This window comes from Falco punctatus (genome assembly GCF_963210335.1).
Source record: "Falco punctatus genome assembly, chromosome: 11".
In the NCBI taxonomy this organism is placed as follows: domain Eukaryota; kingdom Metazoa; phylum Chordata; class Aves; order Falconiformes; family Falconidae; genus Falco; species Falco punctatus.
The window spans coordinates 9,463,386-9,485,853 of NC_137591.1; the positions used below are offsets into that span (position 1 = coordinate 9,463,386).

The 22,468-nt window shown below is 46.6% G+C and overlaps 1 protein-coding gene across 1 annotated transcript in view; it reads right to left on the reverse strand.

The window, feature by feature from the left end:
* Positions 1 to 5,395: 5,395 nt before the first annotated feature.
* Positions 5,396 to 22,468, reverse strand: part of SLC5A9 (solute carrier family 5 member 9) — a 62,952-nt gene continuing 45,879 nt past the window's right edge. The window contains exons 7-16 of the mRNA XM_080407647.1: positions 20,494 to 20,599; positions 19,840 to 19,920; positions 18,731 to 18,936; positions 17,779 to 17,914; positions 16,769 to 16,876; positions 16,434 to 16,584; positions 15,057 to 15,225; positions 14,253 to 14,468; positions 7,855 to 8,002; positions 5,396 to 5,892 (exon numbers count right to left, since the gene is read on the reverse strand). Of these exons, the coding sequence (XP_080263773.1) occupies positions 5,684 to 5,892; positions 7,855 to 8,002; positions 14,253 to 14,468; positions 15,057 to 15,225; positions 16,434 to 16,584; positions 16,769 to 16,876; positions 17,779 to 17,914; positions 18,731 to 18,936; positions 19,840 to 19,920; positions 20,494 to 20,599 (1,530 nt within the window). The 3' untranslated portion in view covers positions 5,396 to 5,683. The remainder of the gene's footprint in view (positions 5,893 to 7,854; positions 8,003 to 14,252; positions 14,469 to 15,056; positions 15,226 to 16,433; positions 16,585 to 16,768; positions 16,877 to 17,778; positions 17,915 to 18,730; positions 18,937 to 19,839; positions 19,921 to 20,493; positions 20,600 to 22,468) is intronic.

Here is a 22,468-nt window from a genome sequence, read left to right on the forward strand (position 1 = left end):
AGTGTATACACGGGACTGTGAGGTGAGGCTCGAATTTGGTTTTTGCATCTGCTACATGTTGTCCTTTTCCACTTCCTTTTAGTTTTGTCCCCTTTTTTGCCTTTCCATGGTTATAAAGCCCTGTTTCTCTGCATGCACTGTCTGTGATGTTTGTTTACGTGGTGTAAGTTCGTAGTAGGCAGCTGCTTAACGTAACAGAAGGGGCTTGACGAAACCCAGCAGCTGAAAGCTGGAGCAAGGTGCAGCCACACTAGAAATAAGGTGCAGATCTTTTTTTTTTTTTTTTTTTTTTTTTAATGTAATGGGTATTTAGCTTTTAGAGTAGTTTAGCCAGAGACTGTTTTCTTCTTAGCTTGCAGCCTTTATGCCAGGATTGACAATTATGCTAAAAGAAACATGGCTAAGCTGTCAGTTTGATCAAGAAATAGGCAGGGATGTGCTGCCATATGCATTGCAGTTGTTTCTCAGTCAAAGACCACAAATTCTGCCAGTAAATGTTAGGTCAAAGTAGAAGATCAGACCTTTTAGAAGCTCAGTCTGGTCCTACTTCAGTATGTATGGCCTGGGCATGTGCAGCCTGAGCTGTCACCTCTCTGTGAACTACTGTGTCCCCAAAGTAAGTGGAGATACAGCTCCAGCTTAAACAGAGGGACAACTTGCTTCTCTTATTAACACATTACGTTTAATCTGCAGGCAAGCCAAACCCTGCATTGGGGTATATTCAGGTTTTTCTTATTTATTGTAGGTTTTTCAAGACCTATGCTACATTGATGACTTTTGGTTTTAATTAAAACAAAAAAATCCAGAAGACTTTGTTATACAGCAGCAAAACTTACAGTTAAATGCCAGCCAATTCAGTAAGTGCTTTTGCTGCTCTGCAGAGATACACAAATGCACACTCGGAAATCCTCTTGCCAATATGTTAGCGTTCTGAAACTGCTACAGCTTGAGGTTAGTGGGTTTATTTCCTTTTTCCGGGGTTTAAAACATTGCTTCCAACCTGGTATCTGGGTAAGATCAGATGAATCCGCTCCACTGAAGGTAAGAAACTGACTTTATTATCTATAGGAGAAACACTTCTTGACCACGTAATTCAAAATTGTTTTAAGCAGCCTTCTCCTCTCCTGCTGGGCAAGGAAGAGGAGTAATTTGCTGGTGTTGGAAGCACGGGGCACTGAGAAACAGGCAAGTGAGCTGCAGTATTGGAGAGGGAGGGATACACCTTCCAAGACGAGGGTATGGAGGGGAGTGATGGGATTCCCATTGCTGGAGATGTCGCAGCCCAGAGCCAGGCACATGGGGGAAGTCCTGCAGAGACACAGCGGTGGGCACCTGCATGAAAATGGGGCTACAGTTGCAAGTTCATGGGTATAAACAAAGCAATGCAGAAGCAAAGCTGATATTTTTTGCATTACTATTTGCAGTGAAAGTAGGAGGGGGGTCTGATATGTTCTTTAGTGTATATTTATTGTTTGTTACCATTTTACTCAAAGAGAGGGGAAAGTAAGAAGAGAATGCAGAAGAAAGGAGACTAAACCATGTAAATTTACTGAGTTTGTTTAATTTCCTCCTAGGGACCAAAAGTGCAGAAGGGTGCTGTGCTGGGACTCTGCCAGTCCACACGTACCCTCCTCCCCCTCAGACCTCAACGGGCTTTACCCTGCTGAAGTTTCCCTCTATAGGAACGCAGGAGGACGGTGCTCCCTGCAGGGATGACAGCTTGTGATCCCAGGTAGGACCCACTTTAACCCAGAAATAGTGACTTCCAGCTGCAATTCACAGGGGCAGGTGCCCATCTGCACACACCAGGAAGGCTGTGAGCGCTGCTCCCTCCTTGTCCCAGAACACGAGCTCAGGGATCCAGAGAAAACATGGTGCCCTGTTTGCTAACTTAGTCTCCACCCTGCTAAAATGCATGCTGTTTCATTTCTTTCCTTTGTAATAAACTGTGCCCACCATAGCGTATATTCTTTTAAATAACATTTTAAAATATTTTCCGATAAATTAAAGTGATGACATGTTTGTAGGGTTCATTGTTAATTTCATTTCCTTTGGCTCAGCCAGCCAGATAAAATGCAATGTTATTAATCTCTGTTTAAAAGAAGTTCCTTTGCTGAACAGTAATAAATGATCTTGATAGATTTGTCAGGAAAATGAATTATAATCATTTGCAGATAGACACAAGCCTAGTATGGCAGATTAATAAGAAAATATGTATTGACATCATTAATAACATCTGCTGCCAATGGACTTGTATATTGGTTACAGCTCTGGAAGTGATGTGCTCTTGTTAGGATATTGCAATTCATCACGTGCTGTGAGGAGCGAGGCTGTGCAGCGCTCCCGAGGCAATGACAAGCTGCTCCCCAGGAAAGGCTCGTGAGGAGCCCGGCGCCGAGGCCACGCCGCAGCCCACCGCATCCGCCGTCAGATGAGCCTGTCATCACTGAAGTGCCAGTTCTGCTGGGCTCTGACGTGCCTTCCCCCATTCACTGGTAAAAACTCCTCCGGACCACATGAATTTGCTCATTCCTGGTTTGGGAGCTGTTGCTGGCTGGATTCGCAGACCACCCTCGCTCCCTCGGGAGCTCTGCCCTTGCTGTGTGGGCTGAGCAGCGCTGGTGGAGGAGCTGCTCCTGGCACAGAGCGGGTCGGGCTGCAGCACCTGGTGTGTGGCACACGCTCCTGCTCAGGCTGCGCTCGCCCCAGCCCATGTATCTCTGAAAAGGTTCCTCCAGAGCCTGCCACAGGCATTTAAGCACCTACATGTCTTCAGCTGACACAGCAGTAGAAAGTACCTCCGCTTTGTTGGATGCGCAGCGCATTAAGAGGTAAAGCTCTTCACAGATGCCGCGTGGGACTGTCATGGGCCTTGGTTTTTCAGCCTTGATCATCCCTGTTAGGAAAAGGGTGTTTGATTTTGGGCTTGTAGTCACTCCACCTGCAGAACCTCTGTTGGGTTTTCCCTCTTAAAACCCCCAGAACATACCTGAGATGGTGCAAAGAGCCGCACACTCACAACAGTGGTCTCTGCCACAGCATCATCCTTGCAGCAGCAGTGAGCCGAGAATCATCCCATCCCACCTTGTCCCCATCCTTGTCCCTATCCCTGTCCCTGCAGCTCCTTGGCAGGTCGAGGTGAGGCTGATAGGGAGCTGCTGGGGCGAGCAGGGTCCTGCTTAGTGGGAGCTGGGGCTGGAGGGACTTCGTGTGTTCAGGTGCAGCCCATGGGGAGATGGAGCATAAACCAGAAATTATTGAGGCTGGGAAGGAGGGGCTGGGAGATGCAGAGGGGAAGAGCTGCAGATGGATGTAGGCAGAGCTGTAGGAGACAAGAAGGACAGAGCAGAGGGACAGAAATGAGGAATAACATGAGAAGAAAAGTCTCCATCCCCAATCTTCAACGAGGAGGAAAAATATAATCTCTTTTTGGTTTGGTTTTAATTTTTTTCAGCTAAATAGGATTTTTTCCTTGAAAAATACAAGGAAAGAGCAAGACGTTTAGAGACAACTTTATTTCAATAAGAAATTTCAGGCTCCCCCTCCCCAATCATTCTTTTTTCTTTTGTTTCGCTTTAGTTGTTCAAAGCAGAGTAGTAAGTCAAATAAGTTTACTAATGAACTGTGTTTCTCCTGTGGGATACACAGCTGGCTGCATCTGGCAGCGTGGATGCCTCCATTCCTTCTGTGGGCCAAGCTCAGAGAGGCAGTCACATCTCTCAAATCACATTATTTAACTGATATAAACATCATAATTTTAAAAGAAACATCATCTTCCAGGGTCCATAGGGTGAGGTGGGGAGGGGAAGAGGTCAGCATCATATCTCTAAAGATCAAAACTATTTGTGTTGTTAAAAAAAGAAATAAGAAAAAAAAAAGTGTAATAAATTTCATTTCTATTCTCTGCTAAACTGGTATTTTTTTTTCAGAGGAAAAGAATAATCTCAAACATTTAAAAAACTGCCCCAGTATTCCTCATCCTGTGTCGTGTTGCTTTCCCCACAGCTTTAGTGGATGTGTGGTCCAAAAAAGCCAATAAAGTCATCGAGCTAAGTGCTGCTGAGGGGCTCTGGGGCTCAGGAGCACTCAGCACCTCACTGCTCTAGGCGAGGAGGCGAGAGCCCTGGTATTTCTAAATGCATTAGAAATGTGTCTGTTATTATTAGACATTTACCAGCTATTAATCACAGCTGGTAACCTGATTTCCTGTAAATGTTTTGAGGCACCCTCTGATGTGGGCACCACCTGCTCGAAACAGAATAGTAGAAAGGCAAGGCAAGCTCTGCACCGTGTGCCTCTCCCCGTGGAGATGGGCGGGCGACTGGCGGGGCTGTGAGCTCCCTTATTCAAAGGAAATCTACTTTTTCCTCTTAGAAAAAAACAAATCTTATACTGACCTTCGCCAACACAGCACGGACCCCATCCTGCATGGCTGAATCAGTCTCCTCCAGCCAAACTGAGGATGAATTGGGAAACCATGACCTGGGCTCCATGTGCCAGGTGGACACAGAGCCTTGTTTCTCCTCTGCTTGCTGCATCATGACTCATTTGCATCATCTTTATGGCACTGTGTTTCACCACATGCCGTCACCTCTCCTCACAGCCCACCCCTGGTGGCTTGGCTGTACCCCTTGGATGCCGGAGTGGAGGATCTCATCCTCATGGGCATTTTTAGCCTTCTCCAGGTGAGCATCCTAACCACCAGACAAAGATATTAACAGTGGGTACTGCCGTCTCTTCCTCTGGAGGTGGTTTAAGAGGTTATGGCCATGCCACATCACATGATGGTACCAAGACGGGTCAGAGAAGCCTGAATTTGCTCAAAAAAGCGAGGTCTAGCCTTGCACCTTGCCCAAGGAGGGATATTTCTTTTACCTACCACAGTCAGGTCACCATGTTCCCAGGGAGACCTTTGTGCGTCAGTGCAGGATATATAACCACAATAACCCAGTCGGAATTGGCTTAGTTGCTAAGGCACATTTATTGCTGGTAATGCTGTTAAGGGCAGGACTGGCCCGATGGATAAACAGGCTCAGGCTGTTGTAAGAGCCACCATTACACGGCAGAGTGGGCAGGGTGGGGGAGCCCCTCCCCCACCGCCAATGCCAGCAGCGGGGGGGGTGTTGGCAGGGGCTCTGTGTGCGTGTGTGTGTGTGTGTCCCCAGCACAGGGTCTGGGGTAGCTGTGGGAGCCAAGGCTGAGCTAATCCAGTGATCCCACACTAACCCCATCTGAATTTTGGCCATATAAAAACCAAACAAACTGCAGGTAACACGTAAATCTCCTTCCCTACACCAGCGTAAACCAGAAGTCTTTCCCTTAAAAGCAGAGGTGCAAAGTCAGCCCCGAGCTAGTGCATGAGGGGAGCGAGGACCCAGTCATGGCACAGCAGCTCTGTACCTTAAAACTGACTCAAGGTCTCCTGACTTGACCCACATGCTGTCCCACATCCCCTGCACCCTGGATATGACCGGTGTTGAGTCTTGGTCACACCTCGTCTTAGGGAGAAACTGAGCCCAACAGTCATTTCCAGCAAGCAGTGCCTGCAGGGAAGGGCTTCACCAAGGTGTCCCGGCACCTCCAGGGACCATCATGAGGGTCTCTGTCACCTGATGCTTCTGGATTAGACATGAAGATGAGGACCCCTGAAAGAAACCAAAGCCACACGCTGCCTGACCCCACCTCAGCCAAAATATGCCCACAGAAAGACATTTACAGTCATGAGGAGAATAGCGTTCACATTGCAAACAGTTCTCCACAGGGGCTTCTCCTCAATGCTGGTGAGGCTTCGCTCCAGGGCAGCTCTCTCCTCCTGGGACAGGGTGGGCACGGGGCCGGTGGACAGACCACAGAACCACAAGTACAGCATTTTCCAGCAGGGAGGCTTGGCTGCTGCAAGAGACAGACCAAAAAATGGGTGTCAACATCTAGCTGGGACTCTTCCCTCCCTTCTTCCACTGGTTTGGAGGTGCATTGACCAATCTGGAAGCTTGAGATGCACCTTGAATGGGAGATGCAAGACGATGATGGGAGATGGGAAGGGAAGAGAAGGGAAAGAGAAAGCTCTGCCTCAACCCTCTACAGCACAGCCTGATTACAGTTGGTTGATTGCAACACCAATCACTCATTAGTTAATTAACAGACCTCTTCCCCCTCCTCCCTGACCCAGCTTCCATCCACTTTCCTGACAGCATGATGGTCCATTTAGAGATATCCTGGCTTATTTATTACACGTGACATGCCAGGTGAAGTATGTGTTTTAATTGTCAGCCCTGTGCTGTGTGTATTTCACTGGCTGTTCTTTCCAAATATAACCTTTTTTTGAAATGCAGAATGTCATAAGGCCTTGAAAAAGGTGTTACCCGGAGAAAAAAAAACCTCATTAAACTGTCAAGTGCTGCATTTCACATTTCCTTTCCCATCAGTACTAATTACCAAAATACCAAGACATTTGTTTATAAAAATCTGAGCTAGTTAAGTGAACTAGGAATTTATAAGAAATAATGCTGAATGGCTGCATTCAACTTAAACTCAGACTTACTCTATTGGGAAACAACTTAAGAGTTTTCTTTAGATGTTCACATCTGTTTCAGTTGCCTGTAATCTGTACCGGCGTCCTTTGGACTGACCAGCAAAAGGAAGGAGTGAAAAAATCCTGTGTATGTGCCTTTCTTCTGAGATTTCTGCTCTGTAATCTTGGAAGGTTAAGCTCGAAACAAGAAAGCTGCACTTTTTTAATGGATTTACAGAATAAACCTCTGACGACTCTGAAAAGAACGTTCATTTGACTCTTTGCCTTCCTTCTTATTAAATACCCTTGGTAGGACACACAGCTATCCAAGCAGTTTGGTTCTGAGTTTTAACCATAGCTTATCTCCTAAGGGCAGATGGAAGATACTATTGGTATAATGTAAATGAGAAAACTGAGGCTTGTATATTTATCCTAGGACATCCACAAAGGGCACAGCTGCTCCCAGAGTCTCATGGTCCCTTCGGTCCATGATATTACAGCATCTTATTGTATGATCGATGCTACTTGATCTATGTGACATCTGTAACATACTTGAAACAGTGTGTTACAGCATCGCTGGGTGAGTTTGGCCAGCAGACCCCACACAGGGGTAAGGAGAAGGCATCTCAAACACATACACAAGGGGTTTATCTCCTAGCAGTGATGTAGACAGGAAGGGATGCCACTTTTACATGCTGAAAGTTGAAATTACAGAGCCTGCCATGGCTTTCATAGTGCTAGTGTAGCTGCTGCTTTGTTTACGCCTGCAGCAGTGCTATGGAGCTCCTCAAAAGGATCTTGGTGAGACAGACAAACAGATGCAGTATCATGACACAAAGCCCCAGTGTCAACAGGGCGAGGAGCAGTGTCCCAGCACCACAGACCTCCACCTTCCCAAGGATGCTCATAAGTGGCCACTGACTCCCATCCAAGGAGTCTAGCGTGCCGTTAAGTGTTCAGGCCTGAAGTGCTAAAATAACACTGTGACTTGGGCAGAACAGGACTGGGGTAGTCTGCATGGGTAAATAACTTGTTCTAGAGAGGAAGAGGAAAAACATTTTACTGAATGGTGGGGGGTTTGGCTTTTTTTAGGAATGGCAGCTCTTCTGAACCATTCAGAGGATTACAACATGAAGGTAAATGCTAGAAGATATGTTGGAAGAACCAAGAACCGCAACACTTTCATTTGCCACATCCTTATAACTGCTATACCCATAAATACAAGCCCCAGGTCCAGTAAATGCAACAGATAACCTCTCGTGAACTTTAGCAGGACTTGCATGAGATCTTGGCTGTCCCCTCACATGCACACGAGTGTGCTCGTTCACAGAGAGCCACCCTACCTTCCTCCTCCTTATCGCCTGAATCTGCACTGTCGACCAGGTCACTCTCTCCGTTGGCTGGATTAATCTGTGCTGCTTCACTCTTGTAATTTTTCAGGTCAATGGCCGGTGCTTTTCTGTGTCTTGTCCACCACGTCAGGCGAGCGAGCTGCAAAGTGGGACAGAGGACAAACTGGTTATTGCCTGTCAGTCACAAACTGGCATGCCAGTCACCTCCCTCTTTGGGGGGCACGGATCCAAGATGGTGCTAAGACACCCATTCTGGGGTGACGGTTGTTCCCCCACCTTCTCTCACTTCCTTTCTGCACTGGTGCCCACATCCTGGAAAAGAAGGTTGGTACCATCCAGCTGGAGCTGAAAAGCTGGGAAAAAAAGCGTGCATTTATCTGGTATCTTTCCTTCTATTTTTTTAATTAACCTGTTCCATCCCTGTATCTACCAGGAGTAACCTTTTAGTAGACATCGAAGAAGCAGCTTTCTATTTGCTAGGCTCTCTTGATTGACATGAATTCATGATGATCTGCATCCAGGATGGCAACCCTCCAACAGAGAAGGCCAATAAAGTCGATGAAAGAAAAAAGAAAAAAAGCCAAGATAACCCTTTCTGGATACAGTCAATCAGACAGCAATCAATTGTACCGTCAGCAGAGAAAGACTGGCCGGGTGTTAGCATGCAGGTACATGGCTGTAGGGGCACGACACATTTATATGGCTATAAGGGCATTACACAGATATACGCCCATGGGAACACTGGTATTTGGACAGCTTCTTCTCTGGGACATGGGGAGGGACTGGAGGATCTTCTGTCTCATCTCAGTTGTTGTTTTCTAGGAAAAGAAAACCCCAAGTGAACATTAAACCCCACAGTTGGGACAAGCTCATATCAAAGCAGCAACGGGCACTTTGAGATGAGCTTATCTCAGTGCCCTGAGTGGGAAGAGTAGCAGCCTTGTGTCTCTGCTCTGCAGCTGCAAGTATGCCTTCAGGAGGTGCAACTACGTGAGCAGGCAGAGCCACAACAGTTAATATTAAGTCACAAATTGCAGGGAGGATTATATCATACATTAAACCAACAGGTGTAGTTAGAAGTAGAAAACCCAGAGCTCTGGGCACACACTGTAAGACTTGCACATCCAAACATCTTTTGCCTTCTTTCTCTGTTTGTTTGACTTTTTTTTTTTTTTCCCCTCTTTTTAAATTCTAGGTTTCTCTGTTGGGCCAACACAAGACATTACCTCTCTCTGCAGTCTCTCAGTGAAAGAATCATTGCAAGCCATGAAAGCTGATTAGTCCTGGACAGGCTGCTGTGGCTGCAACCTGCTCTGCTTTGCAAAACCAGGAGGTCTGAAACTCTTACCCTAGGGCTAGCCTGGAAGCCTTCTCCTCCCTGAGACACAGGGACTGCACAGGAGCCATTATTCTTGCAAATCTGACAGTGGTCCTTTTGCTGCTGTGGGGTGGGGTGAACTGTCCCAGGGGCTCAGGTCTTTGGATTTAAGCAGGTCTGCTACTTTGTGGCCGACCATGGGACACCAAGAAGCTTGGTGGCAATGACAATTCCTAACCCCTGCATGCTCTGGCCAAGCCAGGCAGCGAGGACCACGCTGACCAACCTCGCTCGAGCGCAGCTGCCCAGGTGCGTGGGCTGCCCTCCCACCCCAGCCCATCGGCTGCCCTGCAGAGGAGCTGCAGGATGGGACTGGGGCACCAAAGCTGCCGTGGTGACAGCAGGTCAGGCAGAACATCACATATGTGCCTGACAAGCAGCTGCCTCCCTGCTCTGCCCGTATGGAAATGAACATCTCAAATGGGTCACTTACAAAGTAACGTGAGTTTAATTTTTGAATTTTGCACACACAGATCTAGGCAGGAGTTTCCAGCTGACACAAAATGTTGCATAATTTCCAGAAGATTTATAGCTTTATTTAAATCATTTTCAACCAAGATGAGCATTGGGCAGGGCTAATCTTTCTTGTCATGATGTGCTAAATTGCTTTGATATGATGATCCTCATCTTTCTCAGGGATTCTATTATTATTATTTTTTTTTAATCATTTAGGAAATGTCACTGGAACATAGCAAAGTTTCAGGGTACTAAAGGATTTCCAAAACTTTTCTTTCCCCTTCTCTTCCCACATGTCACTGAATGACTGCCTCTTCACATTGCAGAAAAAATCTGCAAGGGCTGGAGCTTGCTTAGGGCTCAGACTCTGCCAGGTGGGAGTGATTCCCAACTGAAAGCAGCACGGACACACAGGTAACCTCATCACATATCATCCCACTGACCCGCCCAGGAGCAGCTGCTTTGACCATGGTGAAATAAAGCAAACTGCCACCCTAGAGGGCCCCTTGGTGAAGCATTACACCAATGCTCCAGCTTCTAGCTCCCCTGAGTACGTTTGGGATGGCTGAAGTCCTCGAGGCACCCCTTTCTCCTCTTTGCCATGGCCAGAAGGACACATGCCGGGGCAGACTGGCAGCACTGTGTGGCCATGGAGGCCACCACGGGGCTGGCTACGCTTCCCTGGCACAGACCCACCAAGTGATGGGGATGTGGAAGGTAGATGGTGGCCCATGTTTTGCAAGCCCGGAGAGAGCAAGAAAATACATAAATAAGGAGAACTGCTGACGGGGGAGCTGTGTTAGCATGATTGACTTGGACCTTGGAAATGCTGCCTCAGTCCACCATCCCCAAGGGCAGGGGAGCAGGGGGCAGCTGTGTGGCTGGTTCTGGGGAGCCCCGTGTCCCCTCTGAGTTTGCCCCTCTGTGAGTGCCAGTTCCCACCAGAGCTGAGCATGCTTTGCTCCCAGTGGCACTAAACGGTGCTGTGGGAGCTCCAGCTGCACAGCGCCTTGGAGTGCACGGTGTGGGTTCAGGCCACCAAAGCAGGCCTGGTGCTTCTCCTGAGCTATGCACCTTAAGGAGCCACTGAAGCCAGACCTCAAGACACAGAGAAAACATCCCCGATCCCAGAGTATATCAGGTGGAATCACCAATCCATCACCTTGTCTGGGTGAGCCCTGACCCCTGGGGAGGTGACCTGCTCATGTAGCATTTGTGATCTGTGGGCTGTTTCTCTCCCTTTTCACCCTCACATCCTCCTTGGACAAGGGAGTTTGCAAGAAGTAAGCAAAGTTTTTCTTCTGTTGTTTGTAAACTAGAATAAATCCTTCTGTTCCCAAAATGCCATCTGGCACCTGACAGTTGTGTTTCAGCTTCACAGTCTCAAATTTAATTGTAAGCTCTTTTGCAGTGTTTTCAAGGACAGCGTGACACAATATGGACTACCTACAATGAAGACATATGAACTCTGGAGCATACCAAACAAATTCCTTGCATACTTGTTTTCCAGCACAACATCAATCACCACAGGGATGGGAGAGTGTCCAAAACAGCAGGAGAAAATGCTACAGCTTGCAGTTCTTGGATTGTAATTCATTTAAAGCCAGGCACATTAGCTGTACCACTCTAACATAACATACAAATCTCTTTTCTTCTTTTGTCCATTTACTATCTCAAAAGCATTAAGATTCAATATTTAAAGTTGTCCGGGGTAGATCCTCAGCTGGTGTAAAGCTGCATAACTGTGCTCAACAGCTGTTCCTGGTCTTTGAAGGCAATAGAGCTATGCTGATTTACATCTGCTGAAGTATGATCTATCACTATATTTCCTTGGCTTTTCCTTCGGTGGCTTGTTTTTCTTTTCTTTTTGCCTGACAAAATAAATGGTGTAATTCCTAGCTCTTATACGGTGTCTTTCATCATTACATCTGAAAGCGCTGCACAGATAAGGGCTGGCAGCATTAGCCCCATGAGATTTTTACGGGGAAAATATCTGAGGCTCATAAAGTGACTTGACCAACACATGGGACTGGGAAGCACTGGAGCTTCAGACACCCTCATCCAGGACACCTGCCACAGCCTCCCCCCTCGTGGGGGACATACAGGCTCTTCACAAAAGGTTTGCCCACTTGCACGCCGAAACCCAGCAACCCAAGGTCGCCAATGGCCAAACACAAAACTCAGGGGCTATTTTTGAGCCAGAGGGTTAAAGCCTGACACATCCATCCTGTGTTCTACCTCCTGCCCTTCCTCCCCCCAAACCCTTCTGTCCTTGAGCCACGTCAGCACAGCCACAGACTAACCTGAGGTGAGAAGACAAGCCCTGCTTGCAGGACACCATGAGAAACCATGCCACCAGGAGTGGTGGTCTAATCCTACACGTGTGCTCATGGCTAGGGCAAAAGTTGGGGTAAGCCTGACCGAGGGAAAATGAAAAATGTTGGGTTTAAGGCTGCCCACTCAGATTCATGCCAGCCAGGCAGAACCCGACAATGTTGGCACCTACCTCAGCTTAAACCCCACACCTTCACTTTGGCTGTTCTCTGAGGAGCAAGGTCAGACCTTTCCTGTTGAAACTAGGGATAAATACTGAATGGAAATCAGACTAAAACCAAATGGGGGCAGACTCTCCCATTCCTACCAAGTTATGGGAAGAGGGAATTACCTACCACCTAGCAGCACAAATTGTCTGGCAGCTCATCTCATTTTCCTTGTGGTGGGAAGATACTGAGGGCGGGGGTGAGCCTATGGGACATGGATGGTCAGCACATCATTAGATGATTGATCTGGGTCTCTGTGTCCAGCTTCTCACTGCCACAGGCAATATCATTAATTCTTATTAATTTTCTTCAACACAATCTCTTATACAGAGGTCAAACACTGAGCTCAGCACTATGTGGGGTCCATAGCCTACCAAAAGGTTATCCTGAACATCTTGTTTCAGGAAAACTTCTCTCAAAAATCCCAGCCTATGTTTGTTCATGGCCAGTACTGCCATTTAGCAAGCTCTCCTCCCCCTTCCTGGCTCTCCAGATGTACCTGGGGGTTCAGCCACCCCACCTCGTCCTTTGCCTGTCTGGGAAAACCGCACACAGCTGTTTCAGACAAAATCCTGTCCTCCCTGACAAATCCATTGGCCTTCCTCCCTGGACTGTTTCCAGTCTGAATCCACCTTTCCTAAGCATTGGCTCATTGAAGAATATATCAAATAAGGTCCCTTAAGTCCAGCACCTATAAACTCACCTATTTTTACTGCACATCTCCTCTAAAGAATCTCTTACAATCATAACCTCTCTTTCACTGATGCTATTATAGTAGGTCTTAATCCTGAACTCCCCCTCTTAAAATGTGCTTTAAATGTTTTAATACCTCCGAGGTCAAACTAAAAAGCCTGTAGGTGCTGCGGCCAGTTTCTTCATTTCCTGAACTGTTGGTATGATGTTCACTATTTGCCAGTGCTATGTTAATACATCTTATCTTGCTATTGCTGTGGGCAGGGAGCACTGCACATGTTTAGTTATCACAGGTCAGATGATGAGTGGGAACTCATTAAACCACAGTAATTAATTGCTGGCAACCATCTGGCCACCCCTGAGCAGTAGTGAACAACGTAAGCAGCAGAACTAATGGTGCCTCCTTGCCAGTATTTGTCTCTCCCATGTGGATCCTCTGATAGCTAATAAAAGCTGAGACTTTATCTCAAAGCAGACACAAAGACAGTCTCTCTCTCGCCTCCTCTCCTCTATCTGAGCACCTGCTTTCACGTAATCTTTAGGAGCTGGGTATCTTTGACACCACTAGCGTTCAATCAATCATTGATGGAACTGGTTAATGCTTTACAAGTTATGAGGAAGCAACAGATAGCAAATGCTGTGATGGCATCACCGTCATTTCCCCATGCAGTTAGACAGGGGGAAAAAAAATAGGGTTTTTAAATCTATCCATTAACCTTTGTTTGGGGGTAGATGGCAGTTTTGTTATATTGACAGCTGCTTTAAAACTTGGGACTGGCTTTAAGGTTTTATTATATAAAGCCTCCCAAGGCTGAACCACTTTAATGCATTAAGTAAAAGAAAGTTGTGTCTGACCCAAAGTTATTAAAAGTAATTGAGATCACATTGGGACAAAATGTTATTTTCCTAAATGCCTGTGTTGCAAAAGATATTAATCTTGTTTGCCTGCAAGATGGCTGGCTCTGCTGAAACAGGGTAGATGCTACAATTAGATAGATTTAATTCCTCCTCAGCAGTGCTCTGTAATATGATTTCATCCTCTTCCCCTTCTTCTTTTCTTTCTATCTCAGTTATGATGGACTGTCTGCCCAGCTCTAGGCACAGCATGGGAACTCACACTCAATTTGAAGCACTCAGTGCCTTGGGAAGCATTAACACTATGTGACCTGGGGAATAGAAAGCTGAGGAGCAAGGGCTTCTTTGCAGCATTTGCATTACACACCATTTCTTAACCATGGGAGGAACAGGAAAGGACAGATTTCAGAGATTTTTGGAAACCAAATGGGGGGTCTGAGAAAAGGGTGTCACTGCAAGTCACTTACCTTTTCTTCAGGGATTGGTGGGGTGCAGAAACTAATGAGGATGATGACAATCGCAGTGAGGACACAGAGGATGAGGGCAAAGTAGAGGTAGTGCAAGTCCTTTAGCACAGCTGGTCTTCTGTCATCCTCACCACAAGACGGCGTGCTATAAATAAACTCGATGATCATCCGAACAAGACCAACAGCTAGCCCGATCATGAGGCCCCAGAAAGCACCCTGAGAAAAGGCAAGCATAAAGAAAAGGTCACTGCATGTTACCTTTAGCTGAAGTTTCCCTTCCCTTCCTTTCCCTTCCCTTCTCCTCTTTCCCCCTTTCCCTTTCCTTTCTTTTTATTTTCATCTGTTCCTTAGACCAAGACTTTTCATGCCTGATGGAAACCCACACTGACATGCATCAAAAGAGGATGTCTTCAGTTAAAAATCTTCATTTTCTGTTTCTGCCCTTGAACGTGGAACATATAGAGCACAGATAATGCGAGAGTCTCCTCCTAAAAACATGCCTCCAACTAGACTTTGATACATTGCCCATAAAGTGTGGGACAACTTTGCCTTTCATGCTTTCAAATGAGACTGCCAAACAGTACCACTTACAGTAGCTTCTTGGAAGCAAACACACATACACCAGAGACTGGGCTAAGATCCACTAACGCATGCCAGGAAAAGGCTGCCTCTTTGTAACACTTCAGCTGGACTGGCTTTGAGTTTAAAGAGTCTCAAAGGCTAGGTACTGAGGAGATAGTTATTTATTTATTTATTTTATCAAATTAAATATGTATATCAATTGGTTGTTGACACTCTACTTACAGGCTCATTAATCCTCTTGCAGAAGATTGCCAAGATGAAGAGAGCTGTGATCGGTGGGGCAAGATAGCTGGTTATGGACTGTATGTAGTCAAAGAGCTTCCCACTGTTGGCTGATTGAATGATCGGGATCCAGAGAATACTGATGACTATGAGGATGAGGATAAAGACTCTGGAAGACAAGGATAAAATTGTATTAGCTCTGCAGGTAGTGGACTCCACCTGAAAATGGAATCTTGCAGCAAAACAGACTTCCAACTGCTCTCAGAGTTTCCTAAGAAAAAATCCACAATCACTCCCAAGAAGAACCTTTCCCTGTGTACACCAGAAAAGCGAAAATTGTTCTCTTCTAGAAAGTCAAGTCAACCACTTCCCAAAGCTAACTTCACAGATTTCAGAGCAAGTTGAGCTGGGACTTGCCAGTCAACATGCATAAGAGAGCCATAAGGGCATGGTGGCTCCCACCATGAGCTGGATCAGTGCAAGCCCTTCAACCTGATGTGTCCTAGAGAGTGACATGTTCTTCAAAGACTACCTCTTGGATGTGGCAGAGAGACGGAGCTGAAAGCTTATGGAAGCAATCTTTCTGCCACCTTCCCAAGTAGGTAACATGCTCAATCTAGTGCCTTTGCCAAATCCCAACTCATTTGCTGCTTATTAAAATTGCTTCTGGGGTCTCAGGTGCATACCATAGCCTTCCATCTTTGCGCTGTATGTTATAGAGGTGTCCCCATATTGCTGAACAAGCGGTACTTCCCCTCTCACTACTCTACAGTGGTGGACTATGAGATTACCTGCAGCCTTCAACCACCTGAAAGCAAACTTTAAAACTTAATGCTCATGACTGGAGAGAAAAGCACCACAAACTTGCAGAATGCAGCTTAAATTCGGCTGTCAGGAGGAGTACTTTATATGCCCCTGATATAATGCAGTACCAAATCTTGCTCACAACGGGCACTATAATTTATCACAGAGATAGAGAGCTGGGAGGCCCAACTCTGCACTTTTCCCTGAGAGAATGAAGTAATTGTAGAGTATCACTCCTGTGTGATGCAAAAATAACATGTTCTTAGAGACCGCCGGAGACCAGTGACTCCAGAGCACCTTTGGCTTTTCTAAAAGTTGCATTTAAGGCAGTATTTTTGTTAAGTTTAAAGAAGGGAGAAGCAATGATCTACCTAGCTCAGTGGTACACTCAGTGTTTCCCTTTGACCAGCTCTATCTGAGGTGAAGCTGGAAAATGTAATGCTCTTTCCCAGGCTGTATTCCTGCTCTATATTTTAGGCATCAGTTTTTTTCTAGTGAGTCCAGACTGGGGAATGTAAATGCTGCACTCAAATCAGATGACGAGAGCAACAAGACATAAAGAAATGTATGGACCTGCCCACAATCATCAGCTCCTGCTCTGAAGCCTTTCGGCGGATCCGCTGCCAGATGTCTATAACGAAGAGAGTGCTGCTGCTGTTGAAAATGGAGGTGAGGGAACTCATCAAGGCTGCCATCATCACGGCAATCATCAAACCACGGAGCCCTAGGGAAGCAAAAAAGAGAAGGAAAATCAGGACTAGACCTTTGGCCTCTCAGCACTGTTTTTTCATCCTGATGTCTGGTAACTGTGGTAAGATTTCCTCATCCTTAGGATGGGTAAGGGCAGTCTGATCCCCTCACACAGAGCGTGGCTCAAGCCCACCTCCACAAGTATAAAGGTTTCTCACCATCGGGCATGAGTTCTATCACAAGTTTGGGGTAAGCAATGTTGGAACAACCCACTGCAGCTCCACAGACCCTTTTACAGATGTCCGGGTCCACACAGCCCACTTCATCTGTAGAAGACAGAAAAACAAGAAGTCAGAATAAACCCCACTGAGCCATGGGTGGTTTAATCTGAGGGAACAAATCTTGAGGCCTTGTGAGGTTTCATATAAATTCAGAAGTGCAGCTGGAATACAGCTAGAATGAGTGGAGCTAAAGAACATTTTACATCGTAAAGTAAAGGTGAAACTTCAAGATGACATTTTGCAATTCTGTTCAGGGTGTAGATATAACTCTTCTGAATGTTGTGTAATTGTAATGCTTGATTTTTTATTTGTGGGAAATGGACTGTTTCCATGAACCTGCCAGCTAGGTTACCAAGGATGCTGCAGGCTGACTTACTCCTATTTGAGGAAATCTAAGAGAGAGGGACTTTCCTCCAGGAATGCTCCTCCCAACCAGTGTATTCTTCCTGGGAAGTGGCAGGCTCCAGAGAAACCAGCAATGAGAGCCTCTTGGGAGACAACAGGAGGGGAATCCTTGGTCTTTCACAAAAGAGGGGTGTTTTGCATAATCCACCAGGAACTGCATGAATCTGTGTGGTAGATTGCTAAAACTCTCACCAACCACCTAATGAAAACAATCCGTAGGGCCTGAGGGACAACCTCAGTGCTCTGTGTATTTCATCACACTGACTTCAGACAGACAGGTGGGTGCGTGCCACATCCACAGCACAGAGCTATGTGACCCCAGTGGCAAAATATGCCCCATATGGATCCTCCCAGTGAATTCTGCCACTGTGAGAGCACTGGAGTTAGAGGAAGGGCACGGGAACACCGTTGTACAACAGGAATCTATATGGATATGGCTGGAAGTCAGCAGTTTCTGAGGTGTAAAAGTGCTGGCAGACCTGTGTGGGGTTAGGGTCACGGTAGGTATAAAGCTCTGCGGCAAGGAACATGGGAAGGCTTACCTGGGTAAAGAGCTCTGCTGATCATTCCTGGCAGGACAATGAAAAACATAGGGAAGATTTTCAGATACCCTCCCAGCACCGATCCACCTTTGGCATGGGAGAGGTTCTTGGCAGAGAGAGACCTCTGGACTATCACCTGCGATCAGTGCAGAAAGGGAGCAGAGGGTAAAACAGAAGCACTACAGAGAGAGCAGGATCCATCCTCTCTCTGACTCTCGTTCCCATGGATGACTTTCATCCAGCAGGATCCCAGGGTGTTTTGCATGCCAATGGCAACTTTCCCATCTCAGTTGACTGCAGCCTGCTGCCACTGCTCAGAGCTCAGTGCACAGGCTATACGGGAGGGCAGCATGGAAATTTCCTTTACAGGAATCATTTCGCCCTTGACTGAAATGAGGCCACCCTGACGACTGGAGACAGCAGCTGTACGGCAGCAAGAGACAAGGGATGAAGCAGACTGTGTGTGTTTTGGTAAAAGTTCAGTGGTGGGTTTTCATAATTATCCCATCTCAAAGCACAAAAGCACTGTGTCTTGAGAAACAAACACCGTTTTTTCTTGTTTGTAGCTTGGAAAGGAATAAGAAATGCGAGACCTTCAGGAATATGAATGGCTTGTCTGGAGGTCATACAAGGTCACTGCAGAGCCAGCTCCACATCCACATTTTCATACCCTTGTCACGCTAACTGCATGAAGATTCCCAGTACTCACCAGCCCACAGCGAGGTAAAGATGAAAGAATATAACCTGCTCTCTCTGCATCTAGAAGTGCACAAAGTTAGCAGCTTGCTGGGAAGGGGGAAGGAGTGAGCTATTCTGGTCTAGACTAGTAAAAAGGTAGTAACTCCAGCACAGTGAGACACAGTCGTGTTTCAGCTGACAGATCCACCAGCTGAGGAGTGGACTGTAAATAATAGTGTGGTGGTTTGCCTGCAGAGGGAAAGACTGTCTTTACCTGGTCAGTGCACCAGCACCAAAGAGCCAGCACAGAGAGACCAAATATAAGGCCAGGCCAGGGAATGTCTCCTGTGACTGGATCCCTGAACAAGTGAAAGGCATCTGCACGTGGGAGGTGACAGGTTGTGTTTGGGACTATGATCTTTGGTATTGCTGTGCTGTATTTCTCCTGAAGTCCTTCATACCAGCCAACTTTTTCAAATCCTGAGAAGAAAATGACAGCAATTTAAGGTCTGATGCATCCTACAAAGTTATTTCTTTATCTCGGTCTCATAATTACTCTTATCTTCCCCTCAGACCCTTTCTTTTCATCCCACCCTCACTCTGGCAGTCAAGGTTTCCACAGGAGTCAGTTGAATCTCGCCCAGAGTCCTTGTGGTTTTAACAGTGCATCCTGGAAGAGGATCCATGCAGGAAAAACTCCATGATCCTAATCCCCACAATGTCCCCAGCATAATGGAAAATATTACTGCTTTCCATAATGTCTCACCTCTTACCGATGTTAGGATGAGGTACCTTTGAGCTAATGGATATTTGGCCAATGCCGTAAAGTAACATAAATTTTTGTGACTTGAATGTCACATTTCTGGAATGCCAAGTCTTTGCTCATACACCCTCCAAGAGCTATAGCAGGAAGGTATGACATGAAATAATTTGTATTTCTGTTTGCTAAGAAGACTTAAAGCAAAGACTGATGGTGGTCAGTTCATCGTTGCTTTTTTATTTTTTATAATGCTCAGTTACACCCAGGTGAATACACAGTAACTCCCAAAGTCAACAGGGACAGTCAGCATAATGGCTCTGAACTTACATAAGCACAGCGAGAGCTGAATTTGGCCCTGGGAATGCAGTGTTGTGAGTCCTTTGGCAACCCCAGGTAGATTCAAACCTTTGCTGTGAAGTTATGCAGAACCTCACCTCCATACAGTTAGTGCAAAGGAGGAAGCCAGTCTGACAACCTGGCAAATGTTAGTTGTGCTGGTACCACTTCTGTGAGTGGTTGAAACTCATTTGTGCATCATACGTGAAAGGGTGAGGTACCTGCTAAGGTCTAATGACCTTGGGACCATTGAACCAGCGCATGATGCCACTGCAGGTTCCCCTTACCTAAGAACATGAGGACCAAAGCTCCCAGCACCATGATCAGGGTTTGCAGCACGTCTGTGTAGATCACAGCCGTTAAGCCACCTGTCAGGAGAACCAGAGACAACAGGCAGAGTGCATCACCATGTACATGAAACAGGTACCTCACCTGGAAAAAGGATTTCCTTGGCCCCAGCCCTATGATTTCAGGACAGACCCACTGGGAGAAGCTGGCACTGAGCTGGTCCCCAGGAGCCTATAATTGTCACAAGCCCTCCCGTGAGGCACAGCCCAAAGGGCTTTTCTACATTTATGAGAGGATTCGGAAGCAGTTCAGCATCTTAATATCTAAAGTTGTTAATGTTACAAAAAAGAGAAAAAAAGAGCAAATATGGGCAGTGGTGATTATCTGCACAGAGGGAGCAGGGAACCTTCTGCAGTGTTAAAAAATCCTCTAGAAAACAGTAATGTTCCTCCCATACCAGTTTCCCTTGCAGCAGGAGGGGAGAGGGGAATAGCCAGAGGTCCCCAGCAGCTGGGAGTGACAGGGCAGGTACTACCAGCAAGAGGGAGAATCTCCCCCTCAGACCTGGACCTGAACACTTACCCCTGTGTAGGAAAGGGGAAATATATCCTACGCTCCAGTTTATAATGTTTCTTTCAAAATTAGCTATTTACCAGCTATGGTGTAGACAGCAGTCACTGCTAGCAAGACCACAGTGGACAAGTAGAGGTTCCAGCCCAAAGAGATTTGGATGAACAATGCTCCAGAAAAAATGTCTGTCTGGAATAAAAAAAAGAGACAAAAAACACCACAAGGGCAGTCTGGCATTAGTAGCGCTCCGTGCAAGTGAAATCTAATAAAGCAGCCTGCAGCCCTCTGCAGCTGAAAACATCGATGGAGGAGGACACCAGGAAGGTGAAGTGAAAGAGGAGGAGAGAGCATGGGGCTGTTGGCTGTGAACCATCTTGTTCTCAGGGTAAGGAAAATCATTCCTCCAGGTCAGCGCTTTCAGAGGCTGGGGCAGCAGGAGGGTAAAAATCAAGGTCCTACGCCAAGGGACTAAAAAGTCATCAAAATAAAGACTCTTACAGGCAGCCTTCATGGTAAGTAACCCTCACTGGCACAGAGAAGCATTGGTGGAAACTGTCACTCCTTTTGCTGACTGTGAAGACACTCATGGGGAGCAGGAGTCCAGGTATCCACAGGTACACAGGAGGGAAAGGAGGGCAAATAGCAGAGACCAGTTTCTTCCCAAGACTACATGTTGGTGGCCTAGTGGCCAGAGGACAATCCTGCTTGAGAAACCCCTGAAGAATCACTGATGCCTTGCACCATGATTTATTTATCTGAAAAGGTCAACAGCTTGCTTTTCTATTCATGCAGTTCAACATACTAGAATGACTCCAGAAAAACTAGTTATACCTGCTGAGGACCTCGATAGACATACAGAAACCCCCATGGGCTTTGTTTTGCTTGGACCTGCTGGCAGAGAGAGTGAAACCAGAAACTGGGTAAAACCTGGAATTATACAGATAACATCACTGAAATGCAGAAGGTGATACGGGAGATGTTTATGTTGGGAAATGAATTTGAAGGACACCTGCAAATCTGGTATGGGGTGAGATGTAGGTGAAGACATTTGCCGAGGGAGATCGAAGGGATGGGGCAAGATTTCTATTTGCTGTGCCTGAAATAAGTACCTTAAAAACACACACCCAGTGCAACTCCTAGCCTCCGCAACCCTGAGACAGGACAAACACCGTCAGTACATCCACAGGAGTCACTGTGTCTTCCGGTTTTTTTGCTCTCCATACAAACACCTTGGTAGCTATGCAGGATCAGTCCTTTGACAACACTGTTTATTGAGCTCTCTGTTTTTCTTTGCAAGCAGGGAAGACTCTGCAGTGCCCTAGTTTGGGCAAAAAGCACAGGGAGAAAAATCCTTCTTGTAACCAACTGCCTGCTGTCCAGCCAGCTGCTAAATGAGCTCTCTACAAACAATAGCACCGCTTAATAGAAAGCACCTGTCATGTCCATAAAGTCCACCAGCCACATCCGTCAGCCACGCGTGAATTAGCTGCACAGAGGAGAAATCACTGAGATGAAACAGCAATGACTGAGGCCAGGGTCCTGCTCTAAAAGGCACTGGCAAATACTGCTCTGCTGAAGGTCATTTTGAAAGACTGGTCTGGTTCTGCCCGTACATTGACTGTGCAGCGGTGACCAGTGTAGTGCTGTTGCAGGAGAGATCTTCGATTTACCCCTCATGGCTAAAGAGGCTTCAAATACCTCTTTGCAAGACCTCATCCTGGGCAATGTTTCAAGCCCAGAGAGCAACGCTCCCAGAGGCAGTTGTGGCAGCGATGGGTGACATGACCAAGAGCTGGCCATTAGAAGAGGAAATCTATCCCATAATCCCAGCCTGGAACTCCTCTGCATGCGCCTCCCAGGACCTGAGGCATAATAAGCCTGGGAGGAGGACCCTGAAGCCAGCTGCAAAAGGCACATGGGTGCCTCATCTCCAGTCAATGTCTTCCAAGGCCATTTGGCATCTAAACACTTCAGTAGGGTCTATGAAAACTGACTTGCACTGGCCGTGGGATGATCAGCTGGAGACAAAGGACTGACATTTTCAGACCCTGTAATGGA